Below are 22,363 nucleotides of genomic sequence, written 5' to 3' on the forward strand. Positions count from 1 at the left end.
AGAAATAATATGTATGATGTATAATACTCATTATGTGTTATGATATTTAGAAAACCAACATGGTTATATTACATGTCACCTGTGCGTGTATGCTATCAGTTTGGTTTTAAAATTTAATAAGAAATAATATGTATGATGTATAATACTAATTATGTGTTATGATATTTAGAAAACCAACATGGTTATATTACATGTCACCTCAGTAACGGCTTTATATATGAAGCAACTGATGCGGCCGCCTAAGGCTCAAGAAGAAAAAATGCTCCCAAATTTTAACAAATAGATTTTTAAAAAAATTATAATAGTATTAATTAAGTCCAAATATTAGCCAATAAATAAAATAATATTTTTTTATCAAATAGAAAACAACAAAAAAAATATTACGTCCACAATATTTTTCACAGCACTTTCAGAATAAATTCCAAGTGATGGGTTATTACAGGGTATTATTGATGACAAAAAATTAATTTCAGTGATGAGTTCAAATTAGAATCAATAACAAATTAACACTTAGAATTTGTTATGAAAATATTATGAATGCAACACTTCTTAAAAAAAAAAAAAAGCAATACCAAAAAAAATTCACAACATTTTTCACAAGTTGAGTTGACAAACTCTTATTAGTTTTTATTATAGTCTACCACTAACACCACTTTTTTACTTACCACTTTCAATCTGCCACATCAACATGTGTGAAAAGTTTTGTCAAATTTTTTATTTGTAGACTTTCAAAAAAAATTTACATGGTTCATGTTAATTAGTAATAATTTCGCATCTAAGATAAGATAATAGAATTTAAGGAATACTTAATTTAAAAAAAAACATATTTAGGTATATAAAAGACCTCAATTTCAGTTTTTTTTTAAGCCCCCAAATACATTAAACCGACCTTGTGTCACCTATTATATTTAGAAATAATATATTATATGTCACTAAATAAGTTTTAAAAAATATAGCTGGTTGCTCAGATATTATATCCCCTTTTCATATTTTCTATATTTGCAAAATATTGAGATGATAAAAGAATAATAACTATTTTATTTGTAAAATATTTTATTAAATAGTGCAAACATGGCATTCCAAGAGACAACATTCTTTTCACTCGTTTTATAAAACACATTGTATGCCTCAGTTGTACAGCCTGATTTTGAGTACATATCAATCAATGAGTTTGCGTTAAAAACATCATCCTCGATACCCATACTTATACCGATCCCGTGAATATCCTTGCTTGCTTTAAAGTGGTCTAGCTTGACCAACACCGGCAGCATACTAGAAATGGTAATAGAGTTTGGTGTAACTCTTGTATTAACTCTACAAAAACTGCGAGCTATAGCCGAGTTTTTAAAATGCGGGTTATAGCTCTGAAAAACGTGGCTACAGGCTCATTTGATTTATAGCCACGTTTTCTATAATCATCAAACCAAATCTCTCCAAGGCATCCAAATTATGATTCATAAAAGCAAGACTGGTGATAAATGCAATCCAACCTCATTCCTCTCGACCATTTCATCAAAAACTTGCTTTGTAGCCTTCAAGTTCCCACACTTCCAATATGCACCAACCAACGCATTGGCAATATTCACGTGAATATCCGAACCAATCTTCACAACATGACAATGAATACGTCTCACCATGACCCCATCTTCAAGACCAGCTCAATTCGGCAACACACTAACAACGGTAACCAAATTCGGCCTAAGCCCGGATTCCAAATTCATCTCTTTAAAAGATCAAGCGCCTAACCATAACACCCATTAACCGACAACACCCCAGTTATCGTATTCCACCGCATCCCTTTCAGGCATTTCATCAAACAATTTCCGTGCATCACTCAAACCTCCACAATTCCCATGTAACATCAATAGGGTATTCCCAACGTAGACATCCAAGTCAAAACCCAGCTTAAACACAACCCCATGAACCTCCATTCCCTTCCGGGCCTCCATATGGTCCGAACAAGCCTTGAGAATGAAAGGCAACGTATGATCATTGGGTCGAACGTAGTCCTAACCATCCTATTATAAGTCTCAAACCCATCAAATATTTTGGCAATGGAGTTGTCACGAATAAGGATGTTCCACAAGAAGGCATTGCAGCGATGGTGAAAGGTTTGCTGGAAGGGAAAGCGAGAGGCAGTGGGGTCTCCAAAAGTTGAGTAACTGAGCATTAAGGGGGCGCAGAGAGAGACACTCCGAGTGTTGAGAAGTGCAGAGGCGTGAGATTGCTTGGTTTGGTGAAAAGAGTGAGCGTTGGAGATAAGAGTGAGGGGATTGGAGTGAGAGTGAGTGCATGGTGCTTGTGTGGTTGTGGAGAGAAAGAGGATTTGGGATTTGCTGCATTGCGATGGGATTGGGATAGTGAGTGTGGTAGAAAGGAAAGGGAGAGATTTGCGTGCATGGTGATGATGGTGGTTGAACAAGAACATAGAATGGATACCAGACCAGACCAGGCTTATATGTTAGAGCAAAGGCATGTGGACTGTGGAGACTCTCTCTGATGGTGTGTGCTTCTCTTAGGGGTAAATCTAATGTAAGTTCAATGATATCATGGGTTGAACTGAAAAGCCGTACTTTGCCACTGTATGCATCTGAGTTAGTTAACAACAAAAAGAGCCCGATCCAGTTGTGCAACGCTACTTTTCTATCACTGTGTTCAGGGGCGGAGCTGTGTTGAAGGTTCCCCAATTTTGAAAATTTTTAAATTATATATATAATTATTGTAGTATTTTCAAAGTTTAGTCTGTAAAAATAAGAATTGGCCTCCCCAAATATTTGAATTAGTCCAATAATGCTTTTAAAAAAAATAATTCGTCTAATAGTTATAGAAATATAACTTTATTTTTCGCAATTCTATTTTTTATTGTAAAATGTGCTCTTACATCTGTTACATATTTAATAAAGTTTGGCATCAAACATGTTTGAATTTATCTTTTTTAATCCGTTATGTGGCGATTAACAAGTTATTAACTCATTAAAAAAAATCTTGTAACTAAAACTACACATAAAATGTGTCTTTAGTTGACACATAATAGGTTAGAGTAAGATAGTTTTAAATATCTTTGGAGCCTAATTTATTTTAATGTCTTTAGTTGTATGTTTTTGAAATTTTCATCAATTCAATTGAAAGATTTTTTACTTTAGTATAAAATTTGATAATTTGTATTTAAAATGAAAATTTTTAAGAATTTCACTATGAAAATGGAAAACATAAATTTTTATAAAGATCGTCATCAAACATAATTTTGATTGAAAATACTGAGTTCTTTGTTTTTTTGGTTGGGTTGGGTGAGTGTATATATAGAATTTATCAAATAAAAAGTGTGTATATATGTGTGTGTGTGTGTGTATATAATAAAAAAAAAAGTGTGTGTGTGTGTGTGTATATATATATATGTATATGAGGTTGTCTTAATAAATATATTAGTGCCGCAACTTGGCCTCCCCAAACAAAAATTCTTGGCTCCACCCCTAATTGTGTTGATAGTGCTTGCTGTGTTATCTGCTGCTAGCTTTGTTTTGTGTTATCAAACTGAGTGAGTTTGGATAGCGTGTTTGTGCGTTTCAGTGCGTCTACGTTTTTTTTAGTGGGTCCATGGGTACTGTTCACAAACCCACAAAAGTCAACAAATAGGTTTAGGTCCCACAATATTATTCACGCATTTAAAAATTGTTTTGCTACAGTGTTTTTAGCAATAAAGTTTTCAGTTTTCAACAAATAAACAGTATCCAATGACCAAAACAGTTTTTATGGCAAGGTGAAGGGTTTCCAAAAGAAGTTTTTAAAGGAAGTTAGGGGTTATTACCTTAATCTGCAGAACAAAATGATAAGCATCAGCATCAAGTCTAATTCCATGGTCATTCCAATCAAGTCTACTCCAAGTGGCCTATTGCAGTTATCTGAGATTGATTAAGCAGCAAAGTGGACCCATGTACCAGTCATACAGATTTACAAACCCAACAACAACATCCCATCTTCATTCGAGAAGACGAAAAATGTCTTAAGCCGTGCATTGGTTCACTTCTACCCCCTAGCTGGCCGGCTACGCTGGAAAGAAGACAGCCGGCTAGAACTTGGTTGCAATGCAATGGGAGTGCAAGTATTGGAAGCTTATGCTGACGCAAAATTGAATGATATTGGTGATTTTACGCCTACTGGTGTAGTCAAAGATCTTGTCCCCAAGATTGATTATACTACTCCAATTTAGGAGTTGCCTTTGTTCCTGGCACAATTGACAAGATTTAGCTGTGGTGGCATATGTGTTGGAACAGTCATATCTCATACCATGGTTGATGGATGATCTGCAACTAACTTCATCAGCTCATGGGCAAAGTTGGCTCGAGGATGCAATTTGGAGGACGATGAGATACCATTTCTTGATCGAACTATGTTGAAATCAAGTGAACCCCTTAAGAAGCTGTGCTTTGATCACATAGCATACACCACAAAGTCACCACTCGTGATCGGGAGCTTAGATGCCAAGGAAGAGCAAAAGAAGGAAACTAGTGTGGCCTTATTTAAACTTACAAGGGAGCAAGTTGAGGGACTAAAGAGCAGAGCCAATAATGAAACCCCATATCAAGAAAATGGGGTGTCGACAATAAGGCCCTATTCTAGATACGAGGCTATTTCCGGCCACATGTGGAGCTTGTAAGGCACATCGTGCACTTGATCGCGACAATCAACCTATAAGAGTTCGCATTGTAGTTGACGTTCGCAACCGGTTAAATCCACCTCTCCCTCAACAATATTTTGGAAACGCAATTTGTATACGGTGACATCAATTTGTATCTATGGCAACCTCTTGTCCAAGCCACTGAGTTATTCTGCTGGAAAACTAAGGGAAGCCATTGAGACTGTGACAAATAAGTATATAAGGTCTAATCTTGATTTTATAACAAGTCAAAAGCATGTTGATGGTCTGAGGTTCAGCTTTCACATTCGAGGACTCAGTACAGAAGCACATTTCCCTAAGAAATGTGAAAGCTGAACCTCAGACCATCAACATGCTTCTGACTTGCTATAAAATCAAGATTAGACCTTATATACTTATCTGTCGCAGTCTCCATGGCTTCCCTTAGTTTTCCAGTAAAATAACTCAATGACTTGGACAAGAGGTTGCCATAGAGACATGTTGATGTCACTATAGTAGAAATTGCATTTCCAAAATATTGTTGAGGGAGTGGTAAATTTAACCAGTTGCGAACGTCAACTACAATGCGAACTCTTGTAGGGTGATTGTTGTGATCAAGTGCACGACATGCCTCACAAGCACACCTCCACATGTGGACGGAAATAGCCTCATATCTAGAATAAGGCCTTATTGTCGACACCCCATTTTCTTGATATGGGGTTTCATTATTGGCTCTATTCTTTAGTCCCTCAACTTGCTCCCTTGTAAGTTTTAATAAGGCCATACTAGTTTCCTTCTTTTGCTCTTCCTTGGCATCTAGGCTCTCGATCACGAGTGGTGACTTTGTGGTGTATGCTATGCGATCAAAGCGCGGCTTTATAAGCGGTTCACTTGATTTCAACACAGTTGGATCAAGAAATGGTATCTCATCATCCTCCAAATCACATCCTCAAGCCAACTTTGCCCATGAGCTGATGAAGTTAGTTGTAGATTGTCCATCAACCATGGGATGAGATATGGCTGTTCCAACACAAATGCCACCACAGCTAAATCTTGTCAATTGTGCCAGGAACAAAGGTCACTCCTCAATTGGAGTAGTATAATCAATCTTGGGGACAAGATCTTCGACTACACCAGTAAGCGCAAAATCACCAATATCATTCAATTTTGTGTCAGCATAAGCTTCCAATACTTGCACTCCCATTGCATTGCAATCAAGTTCTAGCCGGCCACCTTCTTTCCAGCATAGCTGGTCAGCTAGGGGGTAAAATTGAACCAATGCATGACTTAAGGCATTTTTCGTCTTCTTGAATGAAGATGGGATGCTGTTGTTGGGTTTGTAAATGTGTATGACTGGTGCATGAGTCCACTATGCTGCTTGATCAATCTTAGATAACTGCAATAGGCCACTTGGAGTAGGCTCGCTTGGAATGACCATGGAATTAGACTTGATGCTGATGCTTATCATTTTGTTCTACAGATTAAGGTAACAACCCCTAACTTCCTTTAAAAAACTTCTTTTGGAAACCCTTCACCTTGCCATAAAAACTGCTTTGGTCATTGGATACCGTTTATTTGCTAAAAACTAAAAACTTATTGCTAAAAATACTGTAGCAAAATAATTTTTAAAAGTGTGAATAATGCTGTGAGACCCAAACTTATTTGCTGAAAACTTATTTGCTTACTTTTGTGGGTCCGTGAACAATACCCATGGACCCACTAAACAAAACGTAGATGCAATGAAAAGTGCAAACGTGCTATCCAAACTTACACTGAATCATTCAACACATAAATGGAATCACTTTGAACACCATTTCAACCTGTCAAGAAAATTTCAAAACAAAAAAGAGCTTTAAAATAATTTTGTAAAAATGGCCATAAATTTAACTCATATAAGATTCAAGGAGATTCAGTGTGAGTTTGGATAGCATAAACAGCTTTGGCGTTTGCATTTCATTTCTGTGGGTCTTGTGCATTATTCACGGGACCCACAAGTACAGAATTCAGCAAAATCAACTTTAAAACTGGGTCTCACGGCACTATTCACACATTTAAAAATTATTTTGTTACGCTGTTTTCAGTTTTTAATTTTAAATTTTCAGCAATAAGCGGTATCCAAACTGACCCAGTCAGAAGTTAGTTGGAACACAAATTCCTATCCTCTCCATTAAGCTTCATAAAGCTTCCAAAGGGATAGAGTAGGTTCAGTTTAGGATATACATTACCAACTCAATCATTTTTAAAATTGCTGCAGTAAGTATTTAAAGGTGGTTGTAATATATATATATATATATATATATATATATATATATATATATATATATATATAGATAATGTAAAACCTACCTTATATGTTTCACCTAAATTCATTTCAATCCTCTAATTTTGCTTTCATTCATTTCAATCCTCTAACTTTCAAATTTATTCAATTAAGGTTTTTTCATCAACTTTTGTTTATGTTGTGGTTTATTTCCAATTTTTAAAAATTTTCTTCAAAAATTTTAACAAAAGTTAATGAAAACATCTTAATTGAATAAATCTGAAACTTAAAAGGCTGAAATGAACGAAAGCAAAATTAGAGGACTAAAGTGAATTCTGAAAATACTTAGTGCTTGTTTGGTTTTAAAAAGTGGTGTATCAACTTTTTATTTTCTTTATGAATATAGGAAAAAAAAACACCTATTTTCACATTTGATAGTATTTGGTAAATTGTTTTGAATACATTATTTGGGTTTAGAATACATTATACTAGGATTTGAAAATAGAAAGAAAAAAAAAACTTATTTTCACATTTGATAGTATTTGGTAAGTTGTTTTGAATACATTATTTGGGTTTAGAATACATTATACCCGGGTTTGGTCATTGTTTTTTTTTTAAAAGTAAATTTTCTCACTCACACACATCACACCACTAAAAAAAGTAATTTTGTATCTTCGCAATATTTACGAATATGTCACTGTATTCATATTTATAGAAAATGAAAACGCTGAAAATTTGTGTTCATTTTTTGTATTCAAATCTAACTTTTAGGACACTGAAAATGAAAATTGAATACAAAAGCTAAAACCAAACTAGTTTTTTAGTGGTAGGATCCACAAAAATATAAAAAATAAAAATAAAAAAGGTGTTTTTAGATTTTTTGTATTTCTTCTTCTACATCTATATAAAAAATGACTGATGAAGTGCTTGTATTTGACAAAACGACGTAGGAAAGGCTCAAACGGCAACTTCTCTTTATAGTGCTTAAATTCTTTGTTGATCTATGCATGTGTGAGCTAAAAAAAAGCTGAGCCCTTTTTGGTCTTTGTCTTTTTATAAAACTAGATAATGTCCTCGCAATGCGTGGACACTTTGCAATTTCATATGGAAATAATTTTTATGTTTTCTGTTGTATATAGTATTTATGTTTTTCCAAACTATTGCCAAATGCTTTAGCTCCATTTTCTTAATTCATATTTATAATTTTTCTTATTCTAGAAGTAGTTCCAAACTATTAATTGGCTTCTGTTTACTAATATTGATATATGAGATTGAAATTGTATAATTCTTAGGCATTCCTAGAAGACCATATTATATTATAAATTTAATATTATAAATAATATGTAGAAAAACTGGTACTAAATCACAATTACAGTATGCAAAATAAGGTATAATGAAAATACTTAGTTTCCAAATTGATGGTATGCCCTTTTCTTTAATTAGCTTTGATACCGAGATGTACTGTTTCATGTTTACTACTAATTTTATATATTTAAATATATATATATATATATATATTGTATATTTATTAGTTAGAATTTATATCATTTATTAAAAACATTTAATTTTTTTTTTTTGAGAAGAAGTTCATATCTCATTTAATATGCTAATTTCTAACTAAAATGTCAATTTATTGATAATAGTAGACAATTGATGTTCATGTACTTAAATGATACTCTAATAATAATAAATTAAAAAAAAAAGAAAAAAAAAAGCAAAGCAAACATGAGGCTTGTTCTGTGTGTTTATAATGCCATAGTGGTATGAAGAAGAAGAATAGTTATGTTGAGCGGTGCTTTTGTTTTCTCGTTTTTAGCCTCCATCTCTACTACCACACTCACGATCATCAATATGATGCTGCTACCATAGTGGTATTCAATAACATGGCAGTGGCAATAGCTTGAAATTATAATTACAATTTGTACTTAAAGTGAAGAGAACAAAAATCAAAAAGTTATATTCATAAATATCAGCCAGACAACATTAACTTCGGCTTGAGAGATTAGTTGAGTACATAAATTATTTGTAGGTAAAATGAGAGCAGTTGTGTTATAGCCAAGGAATTATAACAAAGAAGACTTTGCACGATGTGCAAACTGGGAAGAGGAGAGTTGAGATTGAAAAGAAAATAATTCAGAATTCAAGATGCTTTGCAAAAACGTGAAAGGGATGAAGTAAATGCAGTAGGTTTTAATGAAAAAAAACCTGAAATATATAGATAGTGTTTGTACAAAACAAAGCTACCACACTGACAATATTGTGAAGAATAAACCTCAATGAGCGGCAGATTTCGATTGTGAATAGCTTATTTGAAATTTTTTTTTGAAACTGGATTAAAGTATATTTGTAATTTAAACAAAGTTTAAAAAAAAAAAAAAGAAGAAGTTGTCATACTAATGGTTTATAAAAATATTGGTAAGTAAAAAAGTTATGCAAGTTTAGTTAGGCTTAACACCATAAACATGTGGAGGAAAATCTTCTATCCATTGTCTTGCATGTTTAGTTAGATTATAAGTTACAGAATTTTCCAATCAATGATATGTGAGAAAATAACATTGCTAAAGGTATCTATAAAGGACTTTGCAAAAGTGAACAAATTATTAGAAGGCCAAAGATCCATCCTCACTTCTAAAGGCTTTGATGAGTTCGATAGATTTGTTGAGGCAATTGGCATCAATGTTTAATCGAAAATATTAGAGCTACAAACATTTTTTTTTTTTTTTTTTTACAAATAGTTGATTTTGTGAGTGATTAATAGTAGGTAAAAAAAATGATATAAGTAATGAGCTCAAACGAGAATCAATAAAAATTTGTCACATCAACTTTGTGTAAAAATATTGTGTTTATGGCATTACTCATGCTTAATATATGTTAATCATTTAACTTATTTAGAAAAATGCTAGTGGTTGGCCATAAAAGCCAATAAAAAATTTGGTCAAAGCAATAACTTGTAAAAAGCATTTGTGAGGTTCAACCCAAAATTTTCATTTATTTTACTTTCTCTTTCTCTTCTATAAATAGATCACATTGTCACTTTAGAAATGCACCAGTATTCACCCTTCTTCCTCTTTTCTCTCTTTCATTATTTTTCTTCTCTCCTTTCTTGTTCCCTTCCCCAACCCTCACCTTCTCCTCCAGTGAGGTCCTCAACCAAAGCATTATCCTCTGTGCTCCATGGCCTATCCTTCATGGCTAGGCCTCTCTCTCTAGTTCCTACTTAGAACACTAGGATATAGAAAACGATGTCCTTGCCTTTACGGTATTGGTATTGCTGCTTTTGTTCAGACACTAAAGAGGTTTTTTTTTTTTTCAACACTCTAAATTTTTTTTCAAAGCCAGTTTTTGTTGTTTCTTACCATTTTTTGTTATTTTTTAGATTGGCCAATCACAATCACTTCAGTTTTAAATTCCATCTCAACTTCCCTCACCATATTGTCTAGCTTCTTGACAGCAACATATTTGTTATGACTTGGTGCTAATACCCCTTTATTGTGAAAAGAAAAAATTTACCCAATACTTTTTTTTATAGGATTTACCTAGTACTTGAATTCTTGAAAGTAAAGTACCATACAAAAAAAAAAAAAAAAAAAGATAAAGATAAATCACTCCATGGTCCACACTCTAAAAACTAATTGTTATCTTAATTATTTATACTCCACTTAATAATAAAAAATTTACAAAAGAAAAAAAATGGAAAAAAAAAATTTACCCAGTACTTGATTTCTTGAAAGTAAAGTACCATACAAAAAGAAAAAGAAAATAAAAAGATAAAGATAAATCATTTTACGGTCCACACTCTAAAAATTAATTACTATTTTAAATATTTATAATCCACTTAATAATAAAAAATTTACAAAAAAAAAGTGAAAAAAAAATTATCCAGTACTTGATTTCTTGAAAGGAAAGTACCATACAAAAAAAAGATAAATCATTCCACAATCTATACTCTAAATACTAATTACTATCTTAAATATTTAGACTAGTCCACTTAATAATATAAAATTTACAAAGAAAAAAATAAGTGAAAAAAAAAAATATATCTAGTACTTGATTTCTTAAAAGTAAAGTACCATAAAAAAAATAAAAATAAAAATAAATCATTTCACAGTCCACACTCTAAATACTAATAACTATCTTAAATATTTATAATCCATTTTATAATATAAAATTTACAAAAGAAAAAAAAATTTCCAGTACTTTATTTCTTGAAAGGAAAGTATCATAAAAAAAGAAAAAAAATAAAGAAAAATCATTCTACATTCTAAATACTAATTACTATCTTAAATATTTATAATCCACTTAATAATATAAAACTTACAAAAGAAAAAAAAAAGTGAAAAAAAAAATTTACCCAATACTTGATTTTTTCAAAATAAAGTACCATACAAAAGTTAAAAGAAAGAAAAAAAGAAATTACTCCATAGTCTTGAAAGTAAAGTACCATACAAAAAGAAAAGAAAAAAAAAAAAGAAAAAGAAAAAGATAAGGATAAATCTATCCACAGTCCACACTCTAAATGTTAATTACTATCTTAAATATTTATATTCCACTTAATAGTATAAAATTTACAAAAGAAAAAAAAAATGAAATTTTTTTTACCCAGTACTTGATTTCTTGAAATTAAAGTATCATACAAAAAGAAAAAGAAAAAGATAAATCACTCCACAATTCACACTCTAAATACTAATTACTATCTTAAATATTTATAATTCACTTAATAATATAAAATTTATAAAAAAAATGAAAAAAAATTACCTAGTACTTTATTTCTTGAAAGTATAGTACCATACAAAAAGAAAGAAAAAAAAAAGATAAATTACTTCACAGTTTACACTCGAAATACTAATTATTATCTTAAATATTTATAATCCTCTTAATAATACAAAATTTAGCGGTATAGAGTTTTAACATTTTTTTAGGATAAACGGTAGACACAGAAGTTTAACCTTTGATATACACAATTGTGTAGGTGGGTCAAACCTTGTAGGTTTTGAACTACACGTGAGTGGAGAGTTTAGACTTAGGTCATAAATTATAATGGCTGGACTTGGGCTTTTTGTTTATTTTGAAAAGGTAGTAATTTGTTTTTAGAGAATTGCATTTGTTTGGTCTAATTGTCAACCTCAACCCATATCAATAACTAATAGTAAAAATAAGTTTCTCATCCAAAAAAAAAAAAATAGTAAAATTAAGTTAGTATAAGTTATTAGTTAATAGTTTAAAATTTTAATTATAAAGGTTTAAAAAACTAAATAAAAGTTTAAAGGTTAATTTTTATTTTTATTTTTTATTTTTTATAACGAGAGACTTTTAAACAACGTTGTAATGTTGCCAAACAATATAATTTATCATTTTTTTTACTTATATGCGGTAGAATTTTAGAATTTAGATGGACATTTTTCCTTAGTGGTAAGAGCATTTTTATCAAACCTTTCAAATGCTAAAATTTTTATTTTTTTAGTATTTGAAAGGTTTAAGCCTGCTCCATCAAACCTTTTATATTATAAAATTTTTACAATTGATGAATAGTGCCATTTTAAATATGAAATGACACTATTCATCAATTGTAAAAATTTATGTTACTTTTTTATTACTTTTAGTGAGAGGAAAAATAATAAAGAAACAATATTTAAAGGAAATTGTAAAAGAGTTAAAAGTTTTGATATAGATTATATTAAAAAGTGGTGTATTATATGTTATAAATATATGTTTTGAAAGAGTAAATGCTAAATTTTTTAAAATGTTTTATAAGAATGTGGCGTTTGGTATGGGGGAATGTTTTAGGATTCCCAGGAATGTTTAAAGATTCCTATGTTTGGTTGCAAATTACGCTTGGGAATCAGATGCCAGGGGAATCTGGATTCCCCTCTTAAACCCCTCCTAGTGGGAATGTGGATTCCCTTTAAAACAGGTAGGAATCCAGATTCCCAAGCTTAAAAGAAATTATATTTTTTATAAATTGACAATTTTAACCCTTTTTCCTTATCATTTAAGCAATTAAGATAAACTATAAACAAATTATCAATATCTTCTCTTTTGTCTTTATCTTTTCCCGCCAAAACAATATAAGGATAAACAACCCTGTTAATATATATTTTAACAAGGTTCTATTTAGATTTTACGTGTGAAAAAAAAAGTTTGAAGAAGACTCTCCATTATTGCCAGGTATTCAGTTTTACTTTCTTTTTTCTTTTTTTTTTTGAGAAATCACATTTACTGTTGTGTGTATTGTTCAACAGAACTTTAATGAATTTATTTTCATGAGAATTTGTTAATGTTTCTATCCGTATCTCAGATCTTAGTTTTGTGTAGTTTCTAGAAATATAGATCTAATTAGTAGCTTCATGTAGTCTTTTTTTTTTTTTCGTGGATTTATAGCTTTGTTTCTAGATTCATATGTTACAGTACATGTCAATAATTTGTATCCTCTCTAGTGCTTTTGATTTTTATTTTACAATGATACAAAAAAAGGCGAGGCTCCTAAACTAAGAGAGTCCAGCCTCATTCTGAACAACATTTACAAAAGAAGGACCATCTTGCTAAGTTATGGTAGCCAAATTTCCAGCTCTAGGCATTGAAATTCCAGCTAGATTGCTCCGAAAGGTCCGAAGGGCATCCTTTGCAAAAGTGACAAGCCGCCACTGTGAGACAGGCTTTGACTTACTCAAAGCTTCAATGCAGGCCTTAGAATTCCCTTCAAACACCATCTGATCTACATTCAATTGTCTAGCCAAACTAACCGCCCTAAGGATTGCTTTTGCTTTTGCTTTTGCTTTAGCTTGGACATGGATGTTGGTTTTTTTTTTTTCTTATTTCATAAAAAAAAGTTTCGAAATCTATGCTCTTAGTTAACTATTAATTTTTCCCAATTTTGTAAGGAAAAAAATTAATGGAAAAGAAAATTTTAAATTTCTAGAAACTTGTTAGGAATTTTTTTTTTTAAATTGATTTTTTCTACCATTTTTTTTATACATTTCATAAAAGTAGTGTCAAAATAATTCATTAACAAAGAGGTACCATTAATTAGTTCAAATTAGGTGACACCCTTGTTTACCTGTCGATTGAGCAAATTACAATATCATTGATTAAAAACGTCAATTTCATATTAATTCTAAAATATTTTTTTTATCTATCTATTTAGAGGAAGATATTTTTAATAGTTTATATATATTTTTCATTATTTATTTAAAGGAAGTTTTTTTTAAAGGACTTAGTAGTTCACATTCAAATCTAAGGACAAAATGGGAAAAATAAATAATTCATTTAAGATTCCTGGGAATACACCAAACATTATCATCTCACATTCCTAGGAATCTCCAAATGAAACCAAACATAGGAATAAATACATTCCTAGGAATGTGATTCCTAGGAATCACATTCCTAGGAATCTGGATGCTAGAAGTAATGTGGATTCCCCCGTACCAAACGCCACGTAAGAAAAAGTTTCTATTATGTTATGATATACGTGTATACACGCGCGCGTATATACATACATATATATATATATATATATATATATATATATATATATATATATAGATTTTATCCTGAAAGATTAATTTTTAGTGGCGCTGATAGTTTTGGTAGCAAAAGACTGATTTGGCAAGTCAGATCAGTAAGGGTAAGAAGTTGGAGGGGAAAGAGACAAGGAAGGAGGGAAGGGAAAATCAAAGGAGCAACTCTTGCTTGCTTTGTATAGCAAGTGTAAAAATCATGGCTGGTGGTGGCTGTGAAGTGTGAATTGAAGATTGAGGTACATCAAATCAATGAGTGCACATGTGTTGTTTGTGAAAACGTCTGAATGAGTTTCTATTTTATGTATTTTTGTTCTTTGTTAGCGATTTCTCTTGGTCGTCTACCCAGCATTACCTTTAAACTTTCCTATGCTTTGGATTGCTTGTATGTTGTTTGGTTGATTCAATAATTAAAATAGACTTATAATTTGTTGTGCTACGAGAATTGATTTTGTAATACTGATTTCAATCTCAATTTTCATGGATGAGTGAATTCAAAATAATTAATATTTTCTAATGGTGATGTGTGTAACTAATGTATCCAAGTGACATAGCTAGAGGGTCAGTATCTTTTGCTTGAATTTAGAACTAATATACTTGACTTTTATCATTGCTATAAATAATGAGATAAAACTGATGTTAGTCTCTCACTCTTATCAGTTTCAGATAAAAGAAAACCTTCTCTCACAGTTTCTTAGAAATGGGTTTCTATTCCCCAACCATGTAAGCCACTCTCTCTCTCTTTGTCCCTTCTATGTTTTTGTCAAGTTGCAATTTTTAAGAAAGTAATTTGGTTTTCTTGCAGTGTGGTTTGCTCTACAAGCTTCTTCATACACTTGGCTTCGAATTCTAGCTTTTCCACTAGACCTTTCTTTCCTCCTAAAACAAAATGCTTCTCAAAAAGGTTCCACGTGGCGTGCTCTACATCTACTTCTCCTTCTGGTATGGTTTTTTTTTTTTTCTCTACTATATATATTTTTGTGTGTATATTTTAGGTTTATGGTACTCTGCCTGATAATGGGTAATTCTGCATTTTTGTCTGTTTCAATTGCTGCACATGTTATAGTTTGCAATGGGTTTTGATGGGCACACAAAAATTAAATTAGTAATGCCCACAATCCCCAGTTACAGTTTTTCTATTACTTGTTTGGAACTGTATATTATATATGAAGCTTTTTGTGTTTTGTCATTTAAAATTGATAAACTACTATTTATTTCAAAAGCTTAAGCTATTAGGAAAATGTAAACTTAATTATTTAACCATAATTTAAACACAATAACACTCTCCTCAGGTGTGGGGGATACATGGGATTATTATTATTATTTTTTAATTTATGATTGGAAGTGGAGTGGAGATAGGATTCAAACTCAAAGCTACTTGCTACATCAAATACTTGCTATACCATAATAAATTACTAGTTGCCCCAAACGCTTTAGGTATTAGAAAATGGTGAATTTAATAATTTAACCTTTATTCTAACAAGAATATTACTAAACACATGTGCGATGTTGTCTTGGGTACCCGACAACGGCACACTTATTCCCCACACGGTGGAAACCAAGATGATAAGCAGGATAAGTTAGAGTGCAAAGCAACTCAATATTGATATATGCCTTTTTTGGCAGATAGTTTATGGATTCAGATAACATTTATGAAATTTGATCAAAGGTCAAAATTCGAAAATAAATCCAATCAAACTAAATGTATGTAGCTTCTTCCCTCTGACTGAGCTACCAACAACATTATGATTTTGAGTCCACCCCTTCAAAGGATGTCACAAATCAGAACAACTTAATCTTAGTACTACACACCTAGCCACTCACACCTTGAAGCAGAAAAACTGGTTCATAACTCTTTCTATTTAGTTCTAACTCACTTTTTAGAGAAGATGGGTGCATCCAAGTAATAGAAAAAGTAGTAGAAACACAGCAGTTGGAGTAGCACATAACCAGTAGTTAGTCAACTTTTTCCATTTCAGGATGACTTTTGGAACTGTATCTCAGCCATTTGATCTATTCCTGTGTCTGATAGTCTTCGTCTTCACCTTATTAACCTTCTCCATTTAAACCTACCGCTTTTCTGGTTCATTCTTCAGGATTGATGTCCAGATGCTGAAGCCTTTTTCTTTGCTTTCTTTTCATGCTCCTTTAGCTTCTTTTCAACTTCGTTTTGAGCTCTTATAGCTGCTTTGGCTGCAGCTTTCTCTTGCAAATTCTTTTTCCTATCCTACATTCCCCTCATCACGCTGTTTTCAGAGTAGCTAAATGCTGTCATATGCTTTTTTTTTTTTCACCCTTCAGCTCTTCTGCTAAAGAATTAATCTCATTGTTTTTTCTTTGCATCATCACGTTGCTTAATTTTTTTTTTTTTTGATAAGTAAGAAGAGAATATTATTAAAGAGAAAAATACAGAAAGTTCACGGTAGTGAACACATGAAAAAGGAAACAAAAAGACAAAAGCAGCCCCTAGTCTATCCTAATAGACGAAAGAAAATCCACAAGGGTAGAACAATCCAAGAAACCCCAACAACGAGACCAATCAAAGAGGATCCGCTGGCAAGACTCTAATAACTGAACCACAGTTTTCCCCTCATCCTCAAAGGACCGCTAATTCCGTTCAGTCCAAATAGTTCACATTAGGCAGCCAGGGACCAAATTCCAAATGTCAGAACTATGCTTCCCAAGCCAATTATACCAACAAAATAATAAGTCCACAACTGAATCACGTTGCTTAATTTTGACCTGAATTACTTGATTCTCCTTCCTTGCTCCATCCAAATCACCACCTATGAGCTTAACCTGATCTTGAATGGCTTCTTTTGCTGACCCAGTGAATCCTGAATCTTAGCTCTCATAACAGCAATAGCAAGAACTTTTCCCTTGTCCCCTCTAGCTGTATGATTTCTTTGAGAGGTTTCTTTTCCTCTGACAATGGAATGCTCTAATGTTGTATGTAGTAATGAAAAATATGGATAAAATGTTTAAGCTCTTCCTCAGATAAACATAAACCACTACCCCGACCAGCATTGCTTGAATTGCACAACTTCACAAGAGCCTGTTGCCAAGGTTCCGTCTCCTTTCTTTTCTCATCCATGATCATCTTAATTGCCTGTTGTCATCTTTCAGAGCTCTAATCTGAGAATTAACCCTTCTCGATCTGACCTTTCTGCCTTCAGTGCTTCAGTGATCTGAAATCTGACAAGATTTTTCCTCTGGTTCTCTTTATCAGCCTGAGACAAAAATCAGATAAATGGATTTGCTTATTTGCTTAGGTGCTGCACACTCGTCAACTGCATCCCTAGGGAAGTTGGCGTCTGAAACATCATTTCCTTCTACTTTAATTGGTTCATCTCCAAGTGAACCAAATTTAATGGTCTCCCTAAGCCCTGGCTCTTGATCCAATTTGCCATTTTCCTTCTCGTGCAAAACAGTAGTGACTAAGTCTTCTTCAGCTACAGTCTCCACTGGTCCTTGGATCATCTTGGTCCCTTTTCTTGTCTAACACCCGCACCCCAACTCGTCTTCAACTACATCACAAATTTTATAATAACAAATCATAGGAAAATTGGTTTTCTTAAAGTCGTTTAGGCTTCTGCTTGGACTCAATGCTGCTGAGAAGTCCTGGTGTACTGCTAAATGCCTCTTCAGTGCTATTAATGGCTCCTGCATCATCCAAAGGGATGAAAAAGGGGGGGGGGGTAAGCATGCACAAATTCTGAATGGATTTTCAACAGAGTGACATCAGTAGTGCTTGGTACAGGCAAGAGATACAAATTTCCTTGATGAGGCTTATTAGATTTTAAGAAACACAAGGAAAAAAAAAAAAAAAGAGAACGGTTTTATATCCTAGAAATTTAAATCAGAAGGAAAAATAGGAGAGGGGACAGAAAAAGGGCTTCATTTCTCATAAAGTTGTGAACTTGTGTCTTTAGAAGTTTAATGTGAGTTTTTCATATTAAAATGAGAGAAGAAATTGAAGTAATTTTTTTTTATTTGATAGGTGAGAAAAAATATTATTGAAAAAGGAAAAGCATAAAAAATACATAAGGTTCACGGTAGTGAACAAAGGGGAAAACAGTAGTAGAAACAAACAAAACTGACATTAAACTATTCTAAGAGATAAGAAAATTCATAAGAGTAGAGCAATCCGAGAGACCCCAACACCAAGGCCAATCATAAAGGGTCCGATGGTATACATCTAACAACTGAGCCAAAGATTTTTCAGTATCCTCAAAAGAACACCGATTCCGTTCAGTCCAAATAGTCCACATTACACAACCCGGAACCAAATTCCAAACGTCAGAATTATGTTTCCCAAGCCAATGATACCAACCAAATTGAAGTAATTGAAAGTTATTTATGTTGTTTTGTGACTATTAAATATTATTGTCTCACTAAATTGTGGACAACAAAGGGATGAACTGTTAGTGCTTTACTGAATTTCTGAAACTTAGCAAATAATTAAAATGTATTAGTTGCATCAATGTGAATCTCTTAAGATATGTCATAGAATATGGTTGGGATGGTGCTTGGCAACATCGATACCTATAACCATGTCTGCTTACATTACTAACTTATGGGTTGCCACGTGAATCCTGCTCACTTAAACAAATTACTTTACTTAGAAGCTTAGCTTCTCTCCACATCTAGATGCCAACATTTGTCATGCTATCAAGGAATCCTTAATGAATGCATTATCATGTCTTAGCATCGAGCATACAGTGCAATATGCCCTTTCTATAAATACCCTTATATGTTTTAAGGATTCAGATCTTATAATATTTAACTAAGGATTTTATGATTTTGCTACACATACTTTGGGTGACTGCAACAACAACAACAAAGCCTTAGTCCCAATATTTTTGGGGTTGGCGATGGATCTTCAATAAGATTACTTAGGTTCACATGCATTCTATGCTTAGGCTGACTGCTCAAGATAAAATACTTCATATGAATTTGGTGGAATTAGATGTACCAAATCAGTGTTCTTAAACCATAAGTTTTTGTTAAGATCATTCATAAAGTTGCCTCGGTTCCTGTTTTAATATGACATTTGCTGGTTTTACTTGTACCTGCAAATATTTTTATGTTGTCAGCCCTGCTCTTGTAGTCTTATGGAATTCTTGGTACATCCTCTACTATGGAGCCCATGACAAAGGATTTGCCATCTGTTAATTTAACCTTCTTTTCCTTTATTCCCACTCATTTCAAAATTACATTTATCTGTTGATTAGTATGATATTTTCCCAATGCTTGGATTCCATGTTTGAAGATAAATAGATCATCTTTTTTCATCTGTTCCTTAACCTCGATGTTTTGGGGAGTTGTAAATTTTTTCCCTTTGAGAATCTTATTTATCTATATTTTCAGATCCTCTTTTGGTTAAAGCTGCGAGAGGAGATCCTGTAAGTCGACCTCCAGCATGGATGATGCGCCAGGCAGGAAGGTATATGTCTGTTTATAGAAAGCTTGCAGAGAGATATCCATCCTTTAGAGAGAGGTCAGAGACAACTGATCTCATTGTAGAAATCTCTTTGCAGCCTTGGGAAGCTTTCCATCCCGATGGAGTTATTATTTTCTCTGACATACTTACCCCTCTACCTGCCTTTGGGGTCCCATTTGACATAGAAGAAGTAAGGGGTCCTATTATCCAGTCACCAATTTATTCTGAAGAGGGACTGAAGTCTCTGCATCCCATTGACTTAGAAAAACTTCATTTTGTGGGGGAATCCCTTAGGATATTGCGCCGGGAGGTACTTTCTATAGTCATTCATGCCTAGAAGGAATAACAATTGTGCTGTTTGGCATTTGTTTTACCTGTAAATTATGATAGAAGTGTAGTATCTCTCTTTAGTCTTGCTTCTCTAAGTTATTTAATTAGTTATTCTTTTTGTGTAGGTTGGTGGGAACACTGCTGTTTTAGGTTTTGTAGGAGCACCTTGGACGATAGCTACATATATAGTGGAAGGGTGTACAACGCGCACATATACAACCATAAAGACCATGTGCCATACTGCACCACATGTATTGAGGGCCCTTCTTTCTCATTTGACACAGGCAATATCAGACTACATTGTATTCCAAGTGGAATCTGGGGCTCATTGCATACAAATTTTCGACTCATGGGGTGGACAACTACCGCCTGATATGTGGGAATGCTGGTCAAGGCCTTATATTGAGGAGGTAAATTGGAATGAATGGTTTCGCCATTCACTGCTGCAGTTGTGGATGACATTGATTATATTAATCTGGGCACTATAAACTTTTCTTAAATTGTGCACTATGATATTGTGACTTCCTGTGCTCTTTTTTCAACTTGTGGTTTAACAATTTGCTTCACTGGGCACTATGCATAGCTTTATCCCCCCCCCCCCCCCCCCTTTTCTCTTTTTATTGTATTGATCTACTTCTACTTGACTTTCTGTCTTTCCCTAAAAATTTAAAAATAGTATTTCTGTACTTGGTTTGCCACGAAATGCAAAGGTGTGAATTTCAAGTCTCAAGTTTCTTGCATATTTAGGTGTGTCAAGTACAGAGTTTTAGTTACTGTGAAAATCAGAGCACAATTTTGGAACATGCAAAGAGTGACTCATAGACTAAGAACATCATTTTCACCTATCTGTCATTGCCTTCTTGCTTATCGTTTTGATGAAATATTGCTGTACGCGTTATGTCTACATGCTATATTCTTGACAAAATTGCAGGATTTCAACTGTTTTTGGGGTTTTTGTTTATTTTCTTTTGTGTGTTCTAGCGAGCAGAGCATGATTTGTGTAAGTTTTCACATTTTCTTATTTTTCCTTGGTATTAATTATTTTTTTGAAAGTGCAGATTGTAAGTATAGTGAAGAACAAATGTCCTCAAACACCACTTGTTCTATACATTAATGGAAATGGTGGCCTTCTTGAGCGTATGAAAGCAACTGGCGTTGATGTGATTGGGCTTGACTGGACAGTGGACATGGAAGATGGAAGGAAACGATTGGGTAAGGAGATCAGTGTACAAGGCAATGTCGACCCTGCTTGCTTATTTTCTCCTCTTCCTGCCCTGACAGAAGAAATTCAAAGGTTTGTGACACAATTTTCTAATCAAAATTTCTGTCACGGTGACTTGGGCATCTTTGATCTTTTTATATGGATTTGGAATTTTTCTATCTAGTCAAGAAGTAAGAGTTGGATAGATATATGTTGGCAGGGAAATTGGTGAGGAATGGAGTTGTTATTCCACGGTGATGATAAAAATTTCCAATGGCTTGAAAATCTCCTAATTGGAACATCTAAATGGCACTCACCTGAGTCTGTGCATGAGCTGGTTGAGTCTTTCTTTTTATGGTCAAAATTACTTGTGTAATAAGAACAACATGGGTATCATTTTCTAACAAAATTACAAAGTGTAACTCTGAAACTCAAAGAATTTTGATCTATTATTATGTATCTATCAATTCATATGGCTTCGGTGGCAATTGACATTGGCAAGGTGTCTGAAATGATATAAAAGTGAATCTTGCACTTTTGGTTCTTGTTGAAATTAAACATAAAATTGACTTTGGAACTTTCATAATAGTTTTTAACTTATAGTTGTTGTTGTTGTCAGGGTTGTGAAGTGTGCAGGTCAAAGGGGACACATTCTTAATTTGGGACATGGTGTTCTTGTTGGGACACCTGAAGAAGCTGTTGCACATTTTTTTGAAGTTGCAAGAAGCTTGAAGTATGATACACTTTATCAAGATCAAGCAGTAAACTCTAAATTGGTAGTTTGAGAATATTCATTAAGCACAAGCATGCATGCTTAATCTCACTTTAGCTTTGTAGTGGAGGGCTTTCCCTTACCTCAAAGCTTTGAGATTGTGTACATTTTTTTTTTTTTTTGGTGGGTGAGCTAACTGTTTAAAATCAGTTGTATTTGTAATTTATGATTAATTTCTTCATTAATTAATAAATTATTAATTTTTGGTCA

General features: G+C 33.0%; 1 protein-coding gene and 4 pseudogenes across 1 annotated transcript; 2 read left to right on the forward strand and 3 right to left on the reverse strand.

Moving 5' to 3' along the window:
* Nucleotides 1-1,145: 1,145 nt before the first annotated feature.
* On the reverse strand, nt 1,146-2,614 carry LOC142641511 (pentatricopeptide repeat-containing protein At4g21065-like; annotated as a pseudogene).
* Nucleotides 2,615-3,823: 1,209 nt separating this feature from the next.
* Nucleotides 3,824-4,963, forward strand: LOC142638522 (hydroxycinnamoyl-CoA:piscidic acid hydroxycinnamoyltransferase-like; annotated as a pseudogene).
* Nucleotides 4,964-4,970: 7 nt separating this feature from the next.
* On the reverse strand, nt 4,971-6,101 carry LOC142638525 (hydroxycinnamoyl-CoA:piscidic acid hydroxycinnamoyltransferase-like; annotated as a pseudogene).
* Nucleotides 6,102-14,453: 8,352 nt separating this feature from the next.
* Nucleotides 14,454-22,363, forward strand: LOC142641762 (uroporphyrinogen decarboxylase 1, chloroplastic-like). The gene is made up of 7 exons (XM_075816245.1): nt 14,454-14,646; nt 15,068-15,130; nt 15,213-15,349; nt 19,778-20,160; nt 20,306-20,590; nt 21,239-21,474; nt 22,001-22,363. The coding sequence occupies exons 2-7, from the start codon at nt 15,108-15,110 to the stop codon at nt 22,164-22,166; spliced, it is 1,230 nt and encodes a 409-aa protein (XP_075672360.1). The 5' UTR covers nt 14,454-14,646; nt 15,068-15,107; the 3' UTR covers nt 22,167-22,363.
* Nucleotides 17,039-18,398, reverse strand: LOC142640635 (proton pump-interactor 1-like; annotated as a pseudogene).

This window comes from Castanea sativa, chromosome 6 (genome assembly GCF_040712315.1).
Source record: "Castanea sativa cultivar Marrone di Chiusa Pesio chromosome 6, ASM4071231v1".
Classification (NCBI taxonomy): Eukaryota; Viridiplantae; Streptophyta; class Magnoliopsida; order Fagales; family Fagaceae; genus Castanea; species Castanea sativa.

Bases quoted from the DNA above. Each gene is read 5' to 3' on its own strand.
- LOC142641762 (XM_075816245.1), top strand. From the start codon at position 15,108: ATGGGTTTCTATTCCCCAACCAT. The intron at 20,161-20,305 runs GTACTTTCTATA...CTTTTTGTGTAG, and splicing joins TTAGGATATTGCGCCGGGAG to GTTGGTGGGAACACTGCTGT. The intron at 21,475-22,000 runs GTTTGTGACACA...TGTTGTTGTCAG, and splicing joins CTGACAGAAGAAATTCAAAG to GGTTGTGAAGTGTGCAGGTC.